The 24,762-nt window shown below is 44.8% G+C and overlaps 1 protein-coding gene across 1 annotated transcript; it reads right to left on the minus strand.

The window, feature by feature from the left end:
- Nucleotides 1–9,876: 9,876 nt before the first annotated feature.
- cemip2 (cell migration inducing hyaluronidase 2) lies at nucleotides 9,877–24,544 on the minus strand. Its single transcript, XM_061278312.1, has 24 exons — nucleotides 24,312–24,544; nucleotides 22,164–22,528; nucleotides 21,895–22,035; nucleotides 21,206–21,773; nucleotides 19,503–19,672; nucleotides 18,955–19,146; nucleotides 18,295–18,464; nucleotides 17,543–17,755; nucleotides 16,897–17,102; nucleotides 16,505–16,574; nucleotides 16,083–16,211; nucleotides 15,020–15,108; nucleotides 14,123–14,254; nucleotides 13,992–14,027; nucleotides 13,693–13,848; nucleotides 13,029–13,206; nucleotides 12,736–12,951; nucleotides 12,460–12,671; nucleotides 12,188–12,370; nucleotides 11,889–12,108; nucleotides 11,607–11,708; nucleotides 11,378–11,523; nucleotides 11,197–11,303; nucleotides 9,877–11,133 (listed from the first exon to the last, which is right to left on the minus strand). The coding sequence occupies exons 2-24, from the start codon at nucleotides 22,495–22,497 to the stop codon at nucleotides 10,931–10,933; spliced, it is 4,173 nt and encodes a 1,390-aa protein (XP_061134296.1). The 5' UTR covers nucleotides 22,498–22,528; nucleotides 24,312–24,544; the 3' UTR covers nucleotides 9,877–10,930.
- Between the last annotated feature and the right edge of the window lie 218 nt (nucleotides 24,545–24,762).

Here is a 24,762-nt window from a genome sequence, read left to right on the forward strand (position 1 = left end):
AGAACATCTTACCGTTGGCTGCTGAGAGCCCAGCGCCCCCCTTTTGGTGGAGCCCCCTCTGGAGCTCAACCTTTTCCACGATTCCGAGAAACGCCCCCTGGTGGTGGGACGCCCCGGCCCCGACGCCCCGGATGCGACGGACGCATCATCTCGGGTGGAGAACGGCGTCTCCTTGCGCGTCTCCCTGCGCTCGCTCCACTTCTTCTTGGAAGCCATCGGTGAGGAAATGTCAATGTGGTAAGTAGGACAGCCTTCTTCATCAAACTGCGGCCACAGGTGGCATGTTGAGCTCCTTCCAAACTCCTTCGCCAACTGAACAACTCTTACGTGGATGATCTCCACAGTCTGGGAAATATTGAAAGAGGAATCTTCCTTTTCCTTCCGTGACTTTTGGCTGATCTTCTGATTGGGGGTGAAGGAAAAAGTGCTCACTTGTCGCCTTGTCGAGAGGAGAGGAGAGAAGAGGCTGCACCCTGTTGCATTTGCACGTAGTGTGGCTCGTTTTGCCTCCTCGCAGGCGGAGGGAGGGAGGGATGGAGGGAGGGAGGGAGGGAGGGAAGGAGAGGGAAGGGGGGGTGAGGGCTTCTGAGATTCAGGTGAAGAAAAAAAAGAAAGGTTTTAGGAATTAGGAGCTGTGCTTTGAGGAGAAAGAGCGGAATGACTACGACACAGGTGGAGGAGATGAACAAAGGGGGGGGGGGGGGGGGATTCTGTGAAGCCTCGTGTGAGGTTGTTCATTCTCTCACTGAGATCAACCTGAGCTCCGAAACCTTAATTCTTTTCCTCCTCTTGAGCCCATAAGGCAGCTCGGATGAGCCTCGTTCAGACAGTTTCCGAACGACTCGCCCACTTACAGCCTTCCTATTTCTCCATTTATTTCACACAAAGGTACGTTCCGGGATTTGTATCAGCTTCCCTTTTCAAAATACTCGACTTTCCTGGCTTTTTGTGCCTTTTCCTGCAGTCCAAGAATTTTTGTGGCAGCTCCATCCTCATCACGGTTATCTTGATATCGTCCATGTCTTCAATCTGGCTCTCCTTCTTGAGGTTGGAAAAGCCAGGTCAGGTGAATAAGGACATGGTGATATTGTTCTTGGCCATAAGAAGAGGCGACCGTGTCAAACTCTGGGGACACCCCCAACAACAAGTAGCGGGCCACCCGGGAGATGGTGTTTTGACGCGCCCGTCCGTGTGTGTAACACAAAAGAAAAAGAAAACAAGAGCAATTCCCTGAAGGCAATGAAGAGAAAGAGTACAATGGCACTTTTTGTTTCAAATCAATTATGAACACATGCGTGCTAGCCACAACGTTGTTTGACATGTTTCTGTAGAATTTGCATGAATGGAAAAAAAGGCAGAAAAAATAGATAAATAAAAAACACTTGACTTTAAATTTCAACCGCTGCCACAATCACAAGAATTGGACAGAATAGAGGTTGACGAGTGGCCACTTTCATTTGCATACAAAGACCAGGAGTGCCGGAAGCCCACACAAACGCAGAGAGAACATGCAAAGACATTCAATTCCTTCACAATGGGAACATTGAAGGACAAATACTAGAGTATAAAATAAAACAAAAATTAAGTCTATTTGCCAAAAGCCGACGCTCTGTTTTGTAAGACTTTGTCCGATTGTGACATTTGTCCCCGTCCTACTTAGCGTCAAACATCCACCTCCACATGGTTTCCATAGCAACCACATGAAAAACTTTGATGTTGCATCATCAAGTCTTCATTACAATCATCCCATGCATGTATCACCTCGAGCACTCGTCGTATTCCTGCGCACCCGATCGGCACGTTTTCGTTTACAGAACTTGATTAAGCCGAAAGAAAAATCCAATGCATTCCAAAGCACGCCGCATCAAAAGCTCATTAATGCTCACCAATGTAAATGTAATAGGTCATTCTGGGTCGTCACTAACAATTTGTTTATTCCAGAGTCGTTTTAATGGGCTTGCCGAGATGCTGGGCTATTTTTTTTCTCCGCCGCGCTCTGTCCAATTTAGATGAAATAAAACAAGAGAACGAAAACAACCAAAACATGTCCGAGCAAAAAAAGCGGCTTGCCATATCAGAGGAAGCAGCGCGACGACTTTTAGCGCTTTAAAGTGGACACTGTCGCATAAACGAGCAACGTGGTGATGGATTTTTTTTCCAAAGTCGGAATCAGCATGCAGGTGTAATAATTGACATCAGTAACCGTTTGAAAGTGCACTGGAGCATTTAAATGCAGAAATGAAGCTGTGCACTTCCTAATCCAACTTTGATAAATCTGTAGCTTAGTTTCTGCCTTAAATCGGAGCTTTTGAAATGGCTGCCTGCAAACCCAGAGCATTTATCGCCCACTTGCAGACATTGAAATTCAGCTCGGAATATTTTAATCTCAAGTGTAAACATATTTTTATGACATTATTAAGATGGTATTAAGATGACATCATTAAAACGATGAGCATTTTTGTTCAATTCTGAGGAATAATTGAGCCAGCCTCCCCGCCGAAAATTGGTTTAGAGTAGCGTACGGGTGCTACAAAATGGCGGCACAGCACTTGACATGACGACGATCATCAAGTATCAACATCAGGCAATCAGGAACCTTTTGAAGTTAAATAATAAAACTTCACATGAGGCTCATTAATAGTACAGTGTCAGTTAGAAAGAATTAATTAACAAAAAAAATGAGCAACACTGCTTGAGGATATTTTTGTATTGAATTTCACGTGCTCATCAGACCACTCAAATTGAGATCAATTGTTGTTATTGTAGTCAAATAGGGAATGTGAAAACAAAATATATGATGGCAATCTCCATAGGTAGTACAAAGTTCTTTCTTACCTTTATCTCTGTACACAGCGGGGCGAGAACTCTTCTACTGTGAGATTTCCTCGGCATCTTCCTCTAAGGAAAGAAGACAAAAAGAAAGTTAGCATGAAAATGATTACAATGATCCACTTGGATTAAATGAGACTAATTTTCTTGTATAGGAGAGATATCTACAAATTTGTGTGTGCGTGTGTGATACTATAGATTCCATTTGCATATCCGATCAAAAGCTGGGAATAACGTCTTATTTGGATTCATGAGCGTAACGTGGTATCGGTCGGCTCAAACGCTAACAAACGAATCTCATGCAAGAGGCAGGAGTGAGCGATGACTCTCACTCTTTCTGCTTCTTTGCAAACATTTGCCCACATCCGCTCCTTCTTTGCACTGATCCGATTTATTTTGTCCGCCTTCCTCAATGAAGAGATTTCATCAAATGTGTCGGATGGATTCCGGGTCACGCCGTCTAAAAGCGGAAGCATAACGGGCTCGCTGAAAGATCTCGATGAGGTCAAGACGGAGGCCCTCAAGTGTGTGTCTGGACATGACAACAAACACACACGGATGGCGCCGTGCTTTTACAAAAATAAAAGCGTGAGAAGTTTTGAAAGAAATGTATGACATTTTCCAAAATGGCTGCTTCAAACCAGAGCGCCATCAGTCAAATCTTTTCAGGTTTGTCACTTCTCATATAATGAAACCTTTTTTTTTTTTTATTCATTCTCAAAATTCATGTTGATTTCAAAGTATCAGGATCCGACGTTTACGCCAGCCAGCCGGCGCAACATCCCAACACTAATTGCAACACACTCTTTGTGGGACGGAAAGGTTGGGGATGCATTTTCAAGCAGGGTGACGCCATCAATAATTCATCTGCAGACAATGTGACTATTTGTACATTTATCCAAGTACGGCGTCTTTGCGGATCGGGTACAGGTTTACACAAAATACCCGAGGGGAACGGATCCAATCAGAAAGCAAATTGACTGTGCAGCTGGGGCCGTTCCCGCCGACGTATTAAATAAAAACACAAATACCTTCAGATCGCAAACTGTTATTTTAGATGAGCGCAAAGCTGAGGTGGAGTCCGCCAGGGGGGAAAAAAAAGACCACGTTGCTTAACTTACAGTGGAATATCAGAAGATGGTGATTATTTTTTTTCTGCTTGTGCCTTGGAACCGACCACGGACTTTAATGAGGGAACGACCTGACCTGTCTGTGGCGTACAGCCGCCTGGAGGCAAAGTCAAATGAGTGCCTTACCAGGGAAGCGCAAACACACCAAAGTTGGGTTATAACAAGAGATAGAGTGCAAATAAAAAGTCTCTGGATAACAAGCAGGCAACATATATACTAGCAGGTGGACAACAAAAGGTATTCAGGGTCAGAAAAGTACAGTCAACATGAAAAAAATAGAGATCTAGTTGTCGGCTCGATTTATGTTTTATGCTACTGCTAATTTATACATGTTGAGCATATGGTGTCCAACAGTTGGAGGGTCGAAGCAAGTGACAGAAAGAATACGGAGGCAATTATCATTTATTCATTTTCCCCAACCAAAAGCGTGTCAAATAAATTTCTAGTTGGTGAAAACTTCTCAAGCTCACCGAAATATTGGAGAAACGGCTGCTTTCTTACCAGTCGCTCAGGTTCCTTGAAGGACTAACCCCCTTGACCTTATGAATCCTCTTCTCGGGGGGGGGGGAGAAAAGGTCCCGCTTCTTTTAAAATTTGGGAGAAAAGAACTTGTGAAGGATCAAAATAGAAGAATTGAGGAGAGAGGAGGAGAGCGCACAGGTGATTGGCAGAGGAGAGGAATGGAGGAGAGGAGAAGATGGCTGGCTCCAGGAGTCAGGAAAAGCCACAGGTGGGCAAGGCGCCCCTATGTGTGCGTGCGTGTGTGTGTGTGCGTCAGTCACACTGTCAATCCGTATTGACAAGCATCTGTTAGTCCACCAGGCAAACTGTGACAATGTGCACATTTCCCGCTCTCATCAAAATGTCTACCCATCACTCATCATTGCTTGGTAAAATGTGCTTGATCAGATTTTGGGGTGTCTGGGCCTAAAAAGAGGACGATGACCTCATTTGGCTACCATGACAACCACATGGATGGTGTCGTCATAAACTTTGGTCATAAACTTACTGATGTGCGGACCGGCCATCTTGGAAGGGATTGGAGAGCCAAGCGTGTGTGTGTGTGTTTTCCAAAGAGAGCATCTCTCCGGGGCTAGTTGCTAGGCGAGGAAGCTACGAAGCTCCCTCCCAAAACACACACACACACACAAAGATCAGCGCAGGGAGATGTGCGGTTAGATGGCTAGGAAGGTTAATGCTTGCAAATAATGCAAAGTCAACAGCGGGCGGCTGTTCATTTGGGCCATGAATTAATGACGACATCACTGGGATGCCAAAGCAACCGAGGGGAATTGGGACGGGATGATCGGCCGCCGTGCCTGGATGATTGTCATTTACGTGCCTCTCCGTTGTCCGGCAACATGACTGGCGTGTCCTACGGATGGATACGTGAACGTGGAGTGATCATGGCAGATTTGGCCAACGATATCCACGGTGTCATAATGCAATGAGAATTAGAACGCATAAATAAACGTTGCATGTTATGAGAGAAAAAGTTACAAAAAAAAAAATCATAACTAAAAATAAATCATACAGTAAGAATATCACAATAGTATGTAAAAGTTCAAAGTTCAAAGTCACTTTATTGTCAATCCCTTCATATGTCCAGACACACAAAGAAACCGAAATTCCGTTTCCTCCATCCCACGGTGACGAGACACGGTACACGATAAACATACAAGTAGATGACACAAAATAAAAACAAGAAGGCACAAACAATAACTAATAAATAATAAATAAATAAAATGAGTGATGAATAAATAATAAACAAATAACCCAAGTAGTATGTAGTATTAGAATCAAATTAAAAACCAATAAAAAATCATTGCACGGAAAAATACAGAAAAATAAATACAAATAAATACTAAAGTAAGACTATCACAATAGCATGTAGTATTAGAATCAAATCATAAGCTTACACCCGGCAAAATGGATGGAAGTCAAATGATGAGGAAAAATACTGCTTAGCTCAAGACCTTCAATTCATATTTTGGATGCAGAGGGCGGCCCAGCTGAAACTTTTCCTGGCATCACTAAAAAAAATACACAGCATAAGACATTCACTCCTCTATTAAAGTGTCTTACAGGGAGATTTTTCTTTACCGCTAAATATTGTGGAAGGCCTTGGAAAAGAAGCAAGCGCTTTTGTAAGGCTGCTTATTCAAAAGCAGACAAGTGTGCGTTTTTAACGCCAAGGTGAAGGTGCACACACGGCTTGCAGCTTTGACGGAAAACAATCATCAGAAATTCAGTGAAGGGCAACACGAACATTTCCTCGCTTCGCTTCTTTCTGTGCATTTAATGGTCGCAAAAATTGTAAAAGGAAGAAGAAAAAAAAAACAACTCAGCGGCACAGAAAGAAGAGCGTGTCCTTTCAGCACACGACACTAAAGTGAGGACACCGAGATTAGGTTTGACTTGCGTCGTACAATTTGTTCTGCGAAATGGGAACGTTTTACAGATATGACCCCCCCCCCCCTCCCCTGTAATGAACGGACACCTCCGCAATGCTCATTTTCTCGTCAACAACAGCTTGCTAACAACATTGTGACAGCAATGCGGTTACACTGCGACTAAATCATAAATCTCACGCTGGGAAGCGCCACGGCTCCCTCACGTGCTAATAACCAAATTGAAGCGTAAGCGCTTTGGACGACAAACAACTATGTTGTAATCCTATTTTTATTGCATTTCTTCAGGCCTGATCACAAAAGGCGCCACAGGGTGTGGAAAAGTCCGCCATGTTGTTGCTAATAATAGAGCAGACCACAGACATGGTCTTGTGCAGGTGGATGAGGTTGAGTTGGAGGTGCATTAACAGTGAAAACTCCAAAACTATTTTAAAATACAAAAAAAAAGCAAAGCACTCAACTGAAATCTTGTAAAGATTTGCTTTTTTTTTTTATACTCCACTTTAACAGTACGTCAAGGTGGCAATAAGCAGACTGACATCAGTCCTCACGGAGGAGGGGTCACCATGGAAACGGACCCCTGCCAAGTAGTTGGAATCATTTAATTATTCAGTAGCGGTCTCAGCGGGATTCAAGTGGAACCGCTCAAACCATTAAGCGGTCTTATCATGGGGTGATTTGAGAGGGGCAGAAGATAACCGTACCTGTTCAAACATCTAGGAGGAGAACCCCCTTCTCCATTAGATGCTCATCAAATAGCCACTGAACTTAGCATTAGGTACACCCACCCACAACTGCTAGTTTCTATAATACCTATCTTACCTTGCAAGACCCCAAGCGCAACTCGGAATTCCAACCTCAATCCCAGAGTCCAACACAGCAGGGGCCCTGAAATTGAACCCTGTGGAACACCATAAGACAGTCGGGAAGAGTGACACAGAGCAACCTTTGCATCATGTTTATGCATCTCGTTATGATTCGTTACTGTACAACTGATTCTTTCTTGAAGGACATACCGTCATTTTCGGACTATAAGTCGCACCGGAGTATAAGTCGCACCAGCCATAAAATGCCCAAAAAAGTGAGAAAAAAAAATGTATATAAGTCGCTCCTGACTATAAGTCGCCCCCCCCACCCAAACTATGAAAAAAAACGCGACTTATAGTCCGAAAATTACGGTACTTGTTTGGAAGAAGCGAATGAAAAGAAATAAATACATGAGGGAGTGAACATATGTACGCTTTGTATAGTAGACCTCAAGCTAGTACACGCACTAACCCGCCCACATACACACGTGCGCACAAACACACACACACACATCTCTTACAGTGTCGTATTTTTAGCCTTGGCATTTCTCTAATTGTGTTTGCACACTTCAAACGGTTTTGTTTGTTTGTTTATTTTAAAGGAAAGGTCGACATGTAACATCAAAGTTTCATGGACTGGCCTGACTCAGTTCAAGAACTGTTTTACAGCAGGTTCCTATAACATTACATACATTTCAATACAATATATACAATATATATATATATATATCTTATTGTTAATGGGTGCAAGTTTGATTTGTTATTAAGAAATATGTGTATAGCCGTTTAAATTGCATAATAGAGGTGGCGGATCTGATTTGAAGGGGTATCTTATTCCAGATTAAAATAGATGTGCGGATAAATGAGTTATGACCAAAATTGTTTTGGTATGCTGGGATTCGGATGAGGTCCTGTGTAACTGAGCGGGTGATGCGGGCCTGTCTTTCATTACGGCCTGGGATGAGTGAATTAACTATAGGTGGGAAAGAATTTATATGTAGTTGATGGAAGAGTTTTATTGCCATGAGAATTGTGTAATTCTGAAAGGTTAGTGCATTGGAGCGTGCAAGTGACTTGCAGTGATGGGTCCAGATTGATAGTCTGCCATGTATTTTGTATGCCCTATTGTATAGTCTGGCTATAGGATCCAGAGTTTCTTTTGTGGTTAGAGACCAAATGGGAAGACAGTATGATAGGTTAGACAGTATGATAGAATGTAGATAAATATTTGAGACATTATGGGTGAGATATGGCCTGATCTTGTTATAGACATACATTTTCTTGCATAGTAGTAGTCCATCCATGAACAAGATAGCAACACAAGCATGAAAGTAAATAATTGTAAAAAAAATATATGTGACTTGAATCATTATATGAATATTCTTTCATATGAATTTGAATGATGTGTCAGTCTTTCTACCCCAGTGTGTGAGCCGTACAGTGGGTGTGCTTTCTTTTGAGTTCTTTTCTCTTTTTTTTTTTTATAGGCCATTTGCACGTTTTAAATGGAATTCACTGAGTCAAAGAAAACAATTTAATGCACTCAAGGGATTGAAATGGACGGTGATGCTGAAAGGCAGTCGTTTCGAAGCTTGTGCTGGAAATGCTAGGGTGCCCCCTTGTGGTCAAAAGGTTAAAGACAAACAGAAGCATCCAATAAATTCAAAAGTGGGAAAAGCTGCCATTTAACTTTCACTGTTAACGTGGGCATGGCAGTCAATAGATGGAAGTCCATGTAAAGGGAAAATAAATGTCTTGTAAATTTGGCCGAGCATAAAAAAAGAATATGCAACAATTCTGACGAATTAGATCGATTAAAAAAAATCACTCAATACATTGAATTAGGCTATATATTAATTAGAGCTTACTATCACTGTCAGTGAGCGAGCTGTAAAAGAAATAAGCCTAATAAGACATAGAAGATTTTTTTTAACTCTTCGGAAGGGGGCGCTGTGTACGTTGGGTAGCGCCCTCGTTTAAAAAAAAAAAAAAAAATTTGAAACCAAATAAATGTATTATTCATCTGCTTAAAGTAATGAGGCTAGATTTAGTCTAATTAATAGCTGATTAACACAGGGCGCATCATTTTGTCTGCTTTAGGAAACAATGCATCATTTTCTGGAACAACCAACAGCCACATAATATTAGAATTAAATCCCCTCCCAAAAAAATAAAACACTTAAAGCAGAGACTGTGTATGAAGCAACATGGCGTCAGTCAAGCCATGTGTCGTGCATTCGTGTCCCAAACTTACATGTGTTAGCCTCCAGAGAGCATGCAAGCAAGCTCTCGGGCTTCATCTTTGCAGACTGATGTACTGAGAATGACATGGAGCATTTAAGGATGAGTGCTAATTGTACACTGCAGTAGTAGAAATGTTTTTTTGCAATTGTGCCAAGTACACTGCAGTAGTAGAAATGTTTTTTTGCAATTGTGCCAATCAGTTAATGCATAGGAAGCACTCACGTGTTTTTATAGTGGGGAGTCATAGGACGCCATTTTAGCCACGCCTCCAATTTATTTATTTTTTTCTTCCGTACCTTTGTTTTGGGGAATTATGATTTTTTTTTTTTTTACTAGAATATTTTTTTCAATTTTAGTTTGACTTATTTTGTTAGTTTTCCTTCACTAAAATCTTGCACTGCAACACACTATTTTATTAAAATGGATAAAATAAAGATTTAGTCACCAAAGCAGCACTTAACAACAAAGTATATGTTTATTTCAGTAACTTCCTCATAAAAAAAAAGCCAGGTATCCATGTTGAAACAAAAACTGAAAAAAGTTTGCCCAGTAGATGTACAAAATGACTTATGTTTCACTATAATTAGTTTTTTTTTTTTCTTCTTTTAATCTCTAAGACCCTCTCTCATGAATTTGCCCTTTTCAAACAGTAGAGTGGTTACAAGGCCACACATATCCACACACACACACACACACACATTTATCAGTCAGTCATTGGCACGCATCAATGCTCAGTGGGGGAGCCCTGCTCACATCCAAAAGGCCTCTCGAAGGGGTACACTCAACAAAAAGCACAGCAGCTAAAATAGATCCAACAAACTACTGTATGGCCCAGGGAATTCTGTTACATTCCGCCGCATAGGTATATCTAATAAGGCTTATTTTATTGTGTATATCCGTTGCTCTCGTGGCCTGCACTTTAAACACCTGCGCATACTGTAGACATTCACTCAAAAGGTGCTTATCTCCTCATCACCTCAGGCGCTTTTCCAGTTCAACAACAAAATGGAGAGGCAAAAGCGCATCAAACTGTCTGCAAATGACTTTTGTTTAAATATGCATGGGAATACGGCATGTTGTTTTGCACACCCATCGGCTTTGTTTATTGACTACGCGTTGGCGCTTTCTCGATTGATTTATCCAGAGTGTGTCTCGTTCCAGTTTTGCTACCCAGCCGACTCGATTTCAATTCGTGTTTGCGACTAATGCACCGCACCCTTCCCACTAATGAGATTCCTGTTCTCATTTATTCAACGATCAAATAATATAGTTGCTTGATTTGTGTTTTCATTTGCTATTTCTAGCCTTATTTCAAAAAGGTCCATTAGATGACTTTGGCCTGTTTTTTTTTTTGTTTTTGTTTTTTTAAATAAAAGTGCATTGACTTATTGGCCCAAACTCAAACATCCGCACAACATTCCACTAACAACATCTACGCCATTGTTAATAAATTAAAGTTCAGCAGTTCACATTCATCAGCCAGTTGTGTGTTTGTCTAGTTCACATTGGTTCACTGGAGTCCCGTGGCTTGTTTGAGCAGCTCCAGGTCCCGCCGCGTCTGCTGCGCCGCGGGCGGCGGACAGCCGTACGCTTGGAGAGCCAGCGGCAAGAAGCGCTCCTGCGAGCCCAGGACGTGGTCCCCTTGGCCCGCTTGGAGACACACCCACGGAGGGGGGGAGGCGCTGCCCTGGAAAGCCCACAGTGCCACACTCTCTGCGGAGAGAAACGGATTAGTCTTTTGTGACGCTACCGCGGACGAGCGTCACCGCCTCAAACCTTTATTGTGCAAGTCGGCCTCCTTGGCCAAACCCAAGGGGATGAGATATTGAGCCACATCGGGCAGACCCTCGGGCTGGCCTCGTGTTGCCATCAGTACGATAGACCTGTTGGTCAGGACCACAAACAAGTCAGCAACATTCCTTGCGGACTAAAGTCAACGTTAGGTTTCCACACGCGCCTCTTTGGTATTCCGGTGGTTAGGTGCTGCTTCATGTTGGCGTCCATCTTGGTAAATGTCGCCGTCAGGGCGACTTTTCCAGAGCAGGCGTCCACCGACACCACCAGATAGCCGGGCTGAGTGAAGGGTATCATCTCGTCATTTACCTGATGGAATGAAAAAAACATAACTTCTCATGGAGAATTTCCACCCCAGTGCCATGCGTGCCACATAATAAATATCTGCTCACAGCAATGAAGGACATGTTGTCTCCTCTTTTCTGCTCCCTCACACTGAGAGATTTGACTTGCGTCTGGAGGTAGGACGTCCACGGCTCACTGGTAAATACACGCTGAGGAAGTCACAATGAATGAAAATCATGTGACAGTGATGGCAGATTTGTTTTCACCTTAACACATTACACCATCAGACAAATCATAAAACAGTCCACTGAAAATCCCTAATAATAAAACAATTCCATCCCAAAATATTTCTATATACTCCTTTGGTACCTGAATGTACATAAACAAACCTGTTGGGCTCCACAGTCCAGGCAGGGTTGCGTGTCCAAGGCCGGCATCGGGAGGACGGCTGAGGGGGTTTTGGCATACTTGGGGTAGGCCTTGCTGGTGCAGTTGCACGTCCGTTGCGAAGATGTCGTGGCCATGACTTTGACTCTCTCGCAGCCTTTGACCGAACAGTAGCTGTGACCGTCACGACCGTGGCGGGCTCGCAGGTACAGCCACAGCAAGCTGGTGGCATCAAAATGGTAGAGTCCACAAAGTTTGGACATAATTACAGCAAAAACACAGCCTAATTGTCTTCTCTTACCCGACATTTTGGTCAAAGTAGTACTTCCTTTCCAACGGTCTGGACTCTAAATCAGCCAGCGAGAAGACGGGCCCGTAGTCGGTGATGTCATCAAAAGTGTTGCTCTGTCTGTCGTTGATGTCGGCAACAATCTGGAAGGTGGTGTCGGGCGGGTAGCACAGTCCAAACAGCACCCAATCATCTCTAATGGAAAGAAAAACAATCCACTCAATGGGATAAGGTCCAAAGAGAACATCCGCTTTGACACCTCCGACACACGTTTATGGTCTCACTTGTCAAAGTTGATGAGGGAGAGGACGACCTCTCGAGGTGCCTGTCCGTTCCAATGCAACGTGTAGCTCTTGCTCATCATCAAAACGGGTTGATACTGCTGCGAGGGCGCCCCCTGGCTGTTAATCCCCCTCAGAAGCAGAGGAGCCGCGGGATACTCGTCTCTGTTGATGGACAGAACGAGGCTGGGAGCACCCTGGGTCTGGATATACACCTGAGGAAGAGCGTGTATTAAAAAAAAGGCACGTAACCTTTGAAATAAAGTGCGAGTGCCGTACCTGAGAGTAGCGGCCGCTACATATCACCCCATTCCATGGAGGTGTGCTAACACAGCTAGGATGTTGGATTAGGTAATTGTCAGCCCTGCCCACGTAGGTGTCCTTGTAGCCTGTCACTGAGCCGTCCACGTCATGGAAGATTGAGTTCTTATCTCCATCCAGGTCGTTCTCCTCAAACCATTGCCCGGGACGACCAAAAAACGCCCGGAGACCCACCTGAGGATGGCATACGGATGGATGGCGGTTGCGGGATTTAGTGAGGAAAGGTCAAAGTGGAAGGAGAGAGGGCTCACGGTGGCGTGGAAGCGGAGGTGGGACATGTTGTTTCGTGGGGTGAGTTGCCAGGTGTTCTTCAGGCTGAAGCCCACCGCGGTGGTGTAACGCTCGGGCGTGGGGATGAAATTGCGGAATGTGCTGCGGGTCAGCCGCACCGGGCCGTCGTAGATCTGGAAGCCTCGGATCGGGAAAGTTCTAAAAGGAAGACAAGTCCAATTTTTTTTTAGCACAAAAGCCATTTTCTCAACATTTAAAAAAAAGGACATTTGACAGTATATTTTTATTTTTCATTATAGTCACAATAGCATCATACTTAGCTGCGTTAGAGACGCTCATATTAACCACCAAAAATGACAGCACTCAATAGATGTGCCGTAAAAAAAAAATATGACTAAAGTCGTGTCACCATTAATTGAATACAATGTTTCATGGGCGATGGCTTTATAATTTGGATCCTCTTAACTTCCCTTCCGGGGATCATGGAGGAAACGATGACATCAACCTCATTAGAAATTCTACACTAGAAAAAAAAAAGGAAAAGTGATGAAGTCATCAAAATGCAGCCATGAGTCATGTCACTCGAGCAAACGAAAAAAAGCACATCAGCACACCGCTTCCTTCTTTCACAAGCTCACGCAAAAGTCCTTTTCTATATCATTCACCCATTTTGAAATACTTGACCTGTTTCTCGGGAGAGTCCTCATCTTCCCATCGGTCCCTCCTAAGCCCCAGTATTTATTCTGTCCTCCGTTGGTGCCCCGGTTTCGACTTTCTCCCACAAAGAGAGACTGCGTGACCTCCTGACTGGAGCCCTCGTCGCTCGGGTAGCTGCCGTCACTGGCGCGACAAATATCAAATACAAACGAAAAGGTTTGGCCTCTGTCTGCAGCTGGGATTCTCAACAGACAAATGTTATGAGTGGTGAGGAAATGAAGAAAACAGCTGGTTGAGGTCTGATACGAGCTCCCAGATGTACGCACCTGGCGAAGGATAATCCCACTCCATTGTCTGCAAAACTGGACAAAACAAATGACTTGATGTCAACGTCTGGATTTTTCGCATTCCAACATTGGTCAGAGTATTTCCACAGGGGTCATGAGTGTCGCCTCACCTGGAATTCTGGATGACGATGTCGCCGCCTCGTATCCACGCCCCCATGTCGTTGTTCTTGAAGGAGACCAGCGCTTCGATGACCGCCGCCACCCGCGCTTGGTTCGGATCGGCATTCCGGTGAGGTCGGAATCTGCCGAGTACAAACTCGTGTTACCGTCTTTCCACTGACATTCCGTCTCATCATTCATCTGCTTTCGACGACCTCGGATTTCTCTCTGCTGTGCCCTGTGGGTGGCGTTTTTTTTTTTTTTTTTTTCTTCATTTGGGGCGGTGTGGTGAAGTTATTCATAGATTTGTAATGGACTGCCAAATAAGATTATGAGTGATTATTTTGGCCATAACAGCAGCCATCAAGAAAAGAAGGAGCCTTGTGATATCTTGGCGTGTCGTGTTAATACAGAGCACACATTTGAACGTTTCAGCTCAAACTCAGCATGGCCAACAGTCCCCGGTGGATGCGGAGGATTTTTCCGTTTGGGGAAGAGAGGACACTGTATGTGCAAAAACTTGTTATTTCTGTCAACACAAACTTGTGAGGACCTCCACCGAAACGCAACACTGGAGTAATATGATCGTCCACATACTCACAGGTAAGGCCGTAGAAAATATGCTGAGAGCTATTAATAACTCCAGGCATGCAGACCAAATGAAATACCGTAATTTTCGGACTATAAGTCGCACCGGAGTATAAATCGCACCAGCCATAAAATGCCCAAAAAATTGAAAAAGAAACCATATATATGTATATAAGTCGCTCCTGAGTATAAGTTGCCTCCCCACCCAAACTATGAAAAAAAACGCGACTTATAGTCCGAAAATTACGGTAGGTCAAAAAGGTACATTTGGGAAGAAACCTTTCCCCTCCACAAGTGAGCTTCTTAATAATAGAACACACCTGGCACTGTTGTCCAGACACAGATATTCTCTTGGGTCGGCAGCACTCGCATTGGAGGTCTTCACTCCTTTATCAATAAACAGCCCGGCCTGCAAGGTGACCAGACAATGGCAATTATTGACCAGTAGTCGATTTGAGTAAGCCAATTGACTTCCAGAGCTCACACAAGACCTCTTGTGAATTTGTATATATACATACCTAATAAGATAATTCATTTTGTATGGTTTAAATGGATCTGAATGTGTGTGTTGGCGAGAAGAAAACACGCTGTGTGTCAATCCCGCGGTTTGTGCCGAAGTATAGTTGGGCTGCTTCCTCTCGCTCGCTCCCTCTCTCTCTCGCTCACTCTCAGAGTGGACAAAGAAGTTACAGTTCACCTGACGACTGCTGTCTGTCTTCACACAACAGAGAGGCTTGTTCTCCAGCCAGTTTCCGTGTGTGTGTGTGTGTGTGTGTGTACAACAACCAAGCAAGTCAGCAGAGGGCCGGGCGCGTGCTTCACGTAAATACATCGTTTTCTACCACCATAAAATACCTTCCCCATTTCACACCGAAAATGTTGAGATGGAACTTCGTATTCATTTCAGTGAGATATATCGGCCACATCTTTTTTGGATCCTAAAATAACTTCATGTAAATGACAACAGCAAAATATGTGAGCTTGCTGTAAACACAAAAAGAAATTCAAATTCTAAAGATTCCAATCCTAATTTAAGCAGAGGTAATACGCACACATTAAATAGAAGAGCAACCTGCCAAAATGATGTAAATCCATATTTTTTTTTAAAAAAACTTGCGTATTTTAAGACCTACCGTAATTTTCGGACTATAAGTCGCACCGGAGTATAAGTCGCACCAGCCATAAAATGCCCAAAAAAGTGAAAAAAAAACCATATATATGTATATAAGTCGCTCCTGAGTATAAGTCGCCCCCCCACCCCCACCCAAACTATGAAAAAAACCGCGACTTATAGTCCGAAAATTACGGTATATGCTCTTAATGAGCATACCAAAGGCGACATTGACCCACTTATTAATTTTCCAATTATTTTCCTTGCGCTACCTTAAAATTGGAGTGAACGCGGTTGTTGTAGAAAATCCCCAGAGGGGTGAGTTCTGCTTTTGTCTCCGGTACCAAGCCGTGAGAGTCTCCTGTGGAGGAAGTGTGGAACACAAACCAGATGCCAGCATCCTGGAACAAAAAAGATAACCACATACATTACAATCGTAGCTGCTTTCCATCCTGAAGGATCACCGGGTAGAGCGTCCTAGATGAAAATATCCTCCACCTGGGAGAACATGACATGTAGACCCCCTTCTGTTTTATTTGATTAAAGCCCACAACCGTGTAATCACAGCAAATCCGGGGGGAAAAAAAAAAAAAGACACTTAAGTCCTTTTTTATTGACGGATCAATTTGTTACACGCGGAAAATGATTCACCACAGGGATCTTTTCTTTTATGTAGCGATCTTGATGTAATTACCTGAGAACCAGCAGCAGCATTGCTGATAAGATTGTTGTTGGGGTTAGCGATCCAGAAGGTGGAAACCGCCCTGGAAAACAATCAAAGCTTATTAAAAGCCAGTCACATGGGAAACGAGCAGACTATGAAATCGGTGATCTTTCGCAAACATTCCCCGATAATCTCGCTCTCCAACATAAACCTCGGACAGGAACAGCCCGGCCAAAACACACACGTGCGCACCGCTGGAACCAGACGTCGGAGGTTCTCTCACAGTGGCACTTCTCGGACTGTGACAGAAAAACATCCGGTCTGGACGAGTGGATGTTTTTGCGCAGATAAAAGCGAGGAATTTGGATCTTCCGTTGTCGATCAAAGTGCGAGCGCGCCATCTTGAAATTCCCACAGCTTACTTGCACTCGGTGCTGGGGGAGGGAGTGTAGCCTTGGTAGACTTTGTCCTTAATACTGAGGCAGAGGCTCTCGTTGCGGTCGGTGGGCAGCTGAGTACCGGGTCGGGTCAGCAGGCCTAAGTTGTGGAAGAAAGTGTTGCGCTGCTCGATGCCGTCCTCCAGGAAGAAGCAGTGGCCCAGGGTGTCGTAGCCCACTGTGTTCTTCACCTGGTCAGGACGCACAACACATTTCATCATATCCCCATTTTGGGTTGTTAAACCGAAGCCGTGCGACAGATGAAAAAGGCACAGCCTCGGGTTGCCGTCTTCTCAGGAAGTCATCGTCCCCAATTGTCTCGTTGGAGGTTCATGGAGAGGTGTTTTAGTGCATGGCTAATTGTTTCTGGCTTCCTCTCTTGCGCAAACAACGAGCTGGGAAAGCGTCACAGATGACGGTGGAGTTACCACAAAGCGTTTTGTGATTAGCGCTGAGGGGAATTTGCCTGCCAATCGCTAGCGGCGGAATGCTGACAGGAAAGCTCGGCGGATGACTCGGACATGGGAACCGGTTCGTATTGGAGGAGCAAACACCTTCTGTACTTTCCATGTCCTCGACGCTTAACAAAAGCCAAATGAAATGATGAGCCCATTGACGTCAAAGTACTGACCAGCAAGCCGTTGGTGGCGTGGATGGTGACGCAACGCGAGAAGGAGTGGTGGATGGAGAGACCGTCCACATAGGTGGGCTCCCAATAGCCTCCCTTCCGGTCTACGTCGCCACACATGTGAAAGTGGACCGGGTAGCGACTTCTCTCTCTCTGCTGGCCCATGTTCTTCAGTTCCACGTAAGACAGATGCACCGAGGAGAAGTTTCCAAAGATCTGGCATCATGGAGGGGGCAATGAGATGATTGTGTGTTACAAATGTAGACCACATTGAAGGCTGATTATTATTATTATAGAAAGCAAAAACCACGCATTTGTAATAATAAAGGAGAAAAAAAAAAACACTCTAGGAGGTCTTTGGACTGTGTGTGTGCATGTACTGGGACGGCGTAATCCACATGCTCTGGTAAGTCAACTGAAACTCGCCGACAGCTCGTGCTCTCAGTTTTGCTGACGCACACATGGACAATGACACATTGGTGAATGCGGTTTGTGTTTGGCAACATTTTTGTCACAGTCAATTGGGAATTCAATTGAATTGTGTGCAGTCGAAGTTGATATCCAGATGTTCTTATTTTTGCATTTTAAATATTCGCGCTGTTTGTAGGAAGTGGAGTTATGATTTGAAGCCTTTTTAGTATTTTTTTTACAAGTTTTACAAATATTTAGAGTACCACTGGGAACGTTAAGATGAGCAGCTTCCGTGTGGATATTTCCAGATGGAGGATACGTACAAAAAGGAAAAAAATGCTCACCTTGATGTGGCCTCCATAAGTGTCGTGGCTGTAGAAGTGACACAAATTATTTCCGTAGCAGGAGTTTTCCATTTCTCCGTAGATGAGGATGTTCCTGGAGAGCAGCGCCACCTCAGCACGCATGTCGACTCCATCCGTGATTTCCCCGACGTGGTTGTAAAGAGGCTTGCCTGCACGCACACACAATTGCAAAATTAGCAGTGTAATAGCAACACAGTTAATACATTGTAAAAAAAAACACATTCGCGGGAACGGCCCGTATCACATAACAGATCGTATTCCAAACAGTTCCATTCAAATGTTTACTGGCCACCGCAAAAATGTGCTTAGCCGCAGCCGCACCTCACGGCGACGACCCCTGTTAAAATAATAAACAGTTGGAAGAGAAAACTGCTGAGAGGCTTGTGAAAATATAAATCAGCTCCCAATGTGCTTGTGTCCACGGGGTGCTGCTGGCAAGCATAACGCAGAGTAGCTGCTTGGTTGGAATCGTGACTCGAAAGTTATCACATCCTTTTCTGCAGGAAGGGAGTTGCTCTTTGCTGACAATGGAGGAATGTTTGGGTCGGAATATTTGGATGTGGTGAAAAAAGAAAAAAAAAAGACAAAAGAAGAGCTTTTGTGTCTTGTGCAAAAAAGAATAAAACTTTTTTGTCTCACCTTGTATTCGGACTTGCCTGCTGGTGCAATGAGGGCAGGGCAGGAGGGTAAACTCTTCCGCTTGATGCATGGAGTAATCAGTACTGGCGATAACAATTTGATTGCCGGGTTGCCAGGTCGGCTGGACCTCGTCCTGGAGATTCAGCACCACCTGGTCCACCGCATCCACCTGAAAGCCTGAGATTGGGAAACCTAGAAAAGGAACATTTGAATGTGATATTTTTCTGCAACACATCACAATAAAAAAAAAAGGAAAGCAGGCGGTTACATACGGTCGCGCTAAATACACAGCTCAAAGGTCACTGATTTGAAAGGCTCGTATTTATCATGATGATATGGTCACAAAGACCGAGTGTTATTTAAGTCGGTCATCTGACACACCTCGTTTTCGACCTTTGTACTTGTTTACACAATGCTGACGAAAAATCCATCACCAAGTTCATAATAGGGTTGACTTTGTCGTTTTCCATTTATTCAAGGTTGTTTTCAAAACCTGTATATGATAAATTGGCAAAATGGCCTTGACATAATTGGGATGGATTCCTCACCATTTTTCCACTCGCTGTAGGCCGAGACAGAGAAGCGCACGCCGTTGACGGTGGTGTAGTTCCGCCTCGCCACAGCTCTCCCTCCAGTGTCGTGGTTTTCGTGTTCCCTAACGTCTTCCGAGCACGACGTGTTACCGCCGCCCACTACGGACACCAAAGCCCACGCTTGCCTGCAGAGATCAGGGGAGAGGAGAAAAGAAATGGAAAATGATTGTTTGAAATCGACCAAGATGAAATCATACAAATGGTGGCGCCCAAAGGGTGTGGATGCGAGGGGGTGTGATCCCGTCACAAATATTTTATTTTTGTCCCCATTCCAAGCACATGTTCAAACTTTGCATGTCATAGTTCCTCAATCATCCATTTGAGGACTATCCCTGAACTAGTCACGGGCCAATTTTTAATTCCATCAAAGTTTTCTATTGGAAAATACAAAAAAGGGAACCAACCCTGTGAAATAATAATCACTTCTGGAGGATGAAAGCGGTTCGCGCACAAACCGGATCCATCTGGGGACCGTTCTGTCGAGTGGAGATCTTCCCGGGGGGGGAAAGAACCTTTCACCTCGCGCCCTATGCGAGTACCGATAAAAGCGCAAGCGGGAAGCAGCGCACTTTTCCTTTCCGCCTCGGCCGGCGGCTGCTCTTCGCAGCCTTTAAACAAGCTCGTTATTGCTGGGTGTGCGAAAGTGTCAAAGTGCTCTCCTGGGAGACAAAAACATTAAATACAAAGAAGGATGGTCTACTTTCATTTCCCAAAACAACTTAGAGCTCATATTCGGTACCAAAAATAATATTTGTGTTTATACTCGCCCTGTTTTGGAATATGAAACAGAGTGAAATTATTCTGCCGTTGAAATGGATGCAAAATTTCACGACAATATTGCACAAGTTTATTGCGTTAGCGTCCGCTTGCCCCCACTATTTGTTCAAGTGGTCATAGTCCAACTCACTCATGTCGATTTAATGCCTGAAAGATTTCTCAGACTGAACTGCACACTAATATATTTCAGATGGAGGTACGGATTAAGATGAAATCCCTTCAATTAATAAAATGTGCGCACGTAGCAGTTGTGCGCATGCACGCACACACACGGCCTCTATCATTTGAAGCGCTGTGTTGTGGATTTAGGTCGATTTCTGCAAAGACCTCTGTGTTGGCTCGGTACCCTGAGGTGAAACTGGAGAATCTGTCTTCGCGCTCAACCTGTCACTGCCAAGTGAGGACCGAGCCGTGTCCGACTCCAAATAATACCAGATTTAAGCCTAGTGGAAGAAACATGTGTTTGTGGACTATAAACAACTATAAACATTTTTGTCCTTCAAAAAAAAAAAAGGAGTGATAGACACTCCATTTCCTGAAGTCCTATTTTTTTTCCCAAATTCTGGAAACTTTACGGCCATAGCCTGGTTATCCGGCGCGTGCTTCCTCTCTGGGCAGAAATTGAGAGAAAACAGGAAGAGAAATAGCATGGAATGGTTCAAGGTAGAATCCCAAATGGGAAAAGAGCATTAGGAAAGAACAAAGAATTGTTGTTGGTTGTCTACGTAAAGAAGTGTCAAAAGGTTTCAAACAAAAGCACGTCAGCAAAGCAATTTTCCAGAGCGACCGAAGCTCAAGGTCGGATTTTTTTTCTGACGCACCATCTGAAAAGAATCTTTGGTCCTGAACCCAAAGTGGGTTCAGGCCACACGCCTCCTCACCTGTACTTGAGATCATAGACGTATCTGCTGCCGAGCGTCTCTTCGATGGCCACCTTGGTTTCATCCAGAAGACTCTTGACGGCCGAGTCGCCGACGGCGAGAGTGACGATGCGACCCGCCGGCAGGGACCGGAGCAGCTGGGTGAGCCGGCGACTGTCGTTTTTGGATTCGTGGGTGTCGTAACGTTCCCTGAGCAGGATGTCGGCCGTGTCCTGGTCCACCACGCGCAGGTTGATGCCTCTGCTGAAATTGCGCTGGAAAGTGTCGCCCCCTGTGGTCAGGCCGGAGGCAGGCACGGTTTTGGTCAACAGAGACCAGGCCACCCGCTCTTGGCCGTGGAGCTCGAGCGTTCCGCCGCTCATGACGCCGATGAACTTGCGGCCGAGACCGGCTACTTCGGGGACGTCCTTGTCGTCCGAGCGACCCGTCAGGGCGATGACGGCGCGGGAACGGTAGCGACATTTGGGTGCGCCGATGTAAAAGGCTCCGCCTTTTTCAATCAGGATATGTCCCGTTCTCAAGGTGATGTTTTTCGAGCCGTCTTTGTGATCGGCAAACACGACCCGACCTAGGAGAAGACAGTTAACCAATCAGTCGAGCCCAGCTACCTAAGCGATTGCCCAATAAGTCATCGTCGGTCGTAATGGAAAGCATCTGTGTTTGCCGCTCCTCCGTCTCGGGCTTCTTACCTCCCGATCGGATGGTGAGTGAACGGAAAGTAGCAGAAGCCTCCAATCGAAATAAATCCCCCCTCGTCACGATAATGGCTTTGCCCGGCTGGTGGCCTGGGTTCCAGTCACTCAGGGACGGGTTGTGATCAGGACAGTTGGCTGAAAAAGGATACGGCCGCTCATTATCTTATGAAGGAATCGATGACGTATTTATAATACGGCTTACAGTAACACCCAATCGATTATTTTTGCCTTTTTCAGGTTGATGTGAAATATTTGAGACTCACCATCTAAAATATCACCGCTCGTGAGACTTAGGATAAGGATGAGGCTGAAGAAGAAAGCCCCCGCGGACACCCCGAAGCAGATGAGCGTGTTTTTTCTCAGCCGGAGGCTCTGAGCACACTCCCGCCGGCTCTGGTTCTCCTCCGACAAGCCGAAGGTGGCTTGTTGATTCGGAGGCGGGCCGTGAGTTTTGACGGGTGGCGGCGGCGGGGCTTTGGCCGGCGGGGGCGAACGGACCGGAGCCACCCGCCCGGGGACGTAGCCCGGGGAGCGCTGGTGGTTGCCTTTGGGGGGGGCCGCAAAGACCGGGAAGCGGCTCGGACCATCACTTGGCATGGTCGTTACGTCTGCTGACGCCTGCTGCTATCTGAAAGGAAACCAAAAGACGGAGATGGAGGTTTAGACAAACAATAGACATTCAACACTTTGAGCAAATGAGTCACTGAGTCGCTTTGGAAAAGATTTGGAAAAGTGTGGCGAAGAAAAAAAAAAAAGAACAGCATGGAACGTTTTTGCAATAGCGTTGCGTGCAGACTTAATTTGAGTCACATTTTTGTGTGCGCACTGAACGAACCCATCCAACAGAAATTTTATGAGTCCAGGGTAAAACAGTGAATCGAGAAAATAATACAGCGGGTCCTCATTTTTCATTTCCGATTGATGCGTGAGCCTGCAGTTCCATTTGTTTGTATGGAAAAACGATTCCAGCCAAACTTCAAGACAGAGATTTCACTTTGACTTTACTTGATTGAATTTTTAGAGCCATGTAATTAATCATTTGCCCATTTTATTGCGAACCGGCCGCCACCTGTAAATTGAGGTCCCCTGAATAACGTCATATATCAAAGTAGGCGAGTGAAAAAGAAGTGAGGAAAAGACACTCAACACGCTCATAAACGAATACATAAACCACAGGAGGAAAGAAAGAAAGAAAAAGCTGTTTGGTTTTTAAATCAGCTGGCCCACGGGTCGGGCGGCTACTGTAATAAATTGTCTAAACACTATGTTACATCAAATAGATCAACTATAGGACTCGGTTGCAGGAAATGTAATTCCAAGAAATTGAAATGCAAAACATCATCCATTGGCTGGTGTGTGTCCAAAGTCCAAAAGGTGCTTGTAAAAATACTGGCCGATGACAACATTCCTGAAAGTATGTTGAAGCAGATGGCACCAATTATAGTCGGGCAACTTCCAGCTCTGCTTATATAACACAAAAGAGGAAAAAGTAGCACAAAGTGGGCTCAGGCTGCACACACACACACACACACACGTCAGCATGTAGATGCAGGCATAGAATGAGCAAGTCATACACCTGCACACAAAAACAGAAGCGGAGAAAATGACACTGCCGAAACAAAAACCGCTATAGTGACATTAACTCCCAAATTTTAAACGTTATATTACTGTATTTTAACATTGGAGAGCTGCATGATTTTTTTGGGTGTGTGTAATTTGGTGACAAATGTTTGAGAACCACTAATAAAAAACTAAACGGGATTTATTCATATGCATTTCTACCTGTGAAAACAGGTCAGCTGCTCCAAAATTTCATTTCATCGCCGTGGACATGTCACTACTGTGCAAAAAGGCTGCAGAGTGCACACACAAGACTTCATGGATTTCCTGCTACTGAATATCAAACAGATGTGTGAGACAGACCCTCACACATTCCTCAGTTCCCCCCCAACAAAAAGTAATTTTGCTACTTTGCCACTCCACATTCCATGCGGCTGAGCTTGTGTGTTTTCTTGTGCAAAGCTGCAAATGGACAAGAAACTAAAAGAATCTGCAATACCAATGAAATGATGACAGTACCGTCCAGTGCTCTCTCTCCTCATTCTTGGCAAATTACACTCATCACTGACGATTAAGCAGCAGTACAAGTCATCATTTACGATCTCTTTTGATGGCAATTCCAAATGACACTGACTCACTACTATGTCAACACAAAAGAAGGAAATAACAGAATGTTTGCTAGCTTAGCGGCATTTGATGACAGTCGGCTCCAAGAATCTGACATGCACAGACAACACCGGGGAATCGCTGGGAAGTTTTCTCGTAAACCGGGGAAGTGTCTGCTTCGTCCGACCCCGCCGCGACACAAGCGGACACAATGTGGAGCCTCTCCAGGCGCCTTTGTGAGTTACCTTCGGTGGTGGTCGGGCTGTCCTTCTCCCGCTGCCGCTCTCGTCCATTCGCTCCGAAAGGCAACTTTGAGACGGACTAAATAGCTTCACCCTCGCTGTTGGCTGTCAGCGTGGCTTTTATATTCACCTTTTCTACACATGGTGGATTTTTTTTTTTTTTTTTATGGCTGATGATGGGCAGTCGTCCCCCACGAACCCGCCTCCGACGGTCAACCCCCTCAGACGCCGAAAGGAGAGCGCCAGGCGCGGCTTGGGACAGGAAGTGATGATGCGTTGAGGGACAGTCGGCAGCATGACTAACCACGTAATAATGAAGTATACTATGCACTTAAGATAGTGACGCAATTTTAGATAATAGTCAAGCATTTAGATTGTAGTTTTTGTGGAAGTCGCGAAGTTATAATGTTCAATGGCATCTTTTTTTTTTAAACAGCTTCGTCCTTCTCTCCAA

This window comes from Syngnathus typhle, linkage group LG5 (genome assembly GCF_033458585.1).
Source record: "Syngnathus typhle isolate RoL2023-S1 ecotype Sweden linkage group LG5, RoL_Styp_1.0, whole genome shotgun sequence".
NCBI lineage: Eukaryota > Metazoa > Chordata > Actinopteri > Syngnathiformes > Syngnathidae > Syngnathus > Syngnathus typhle.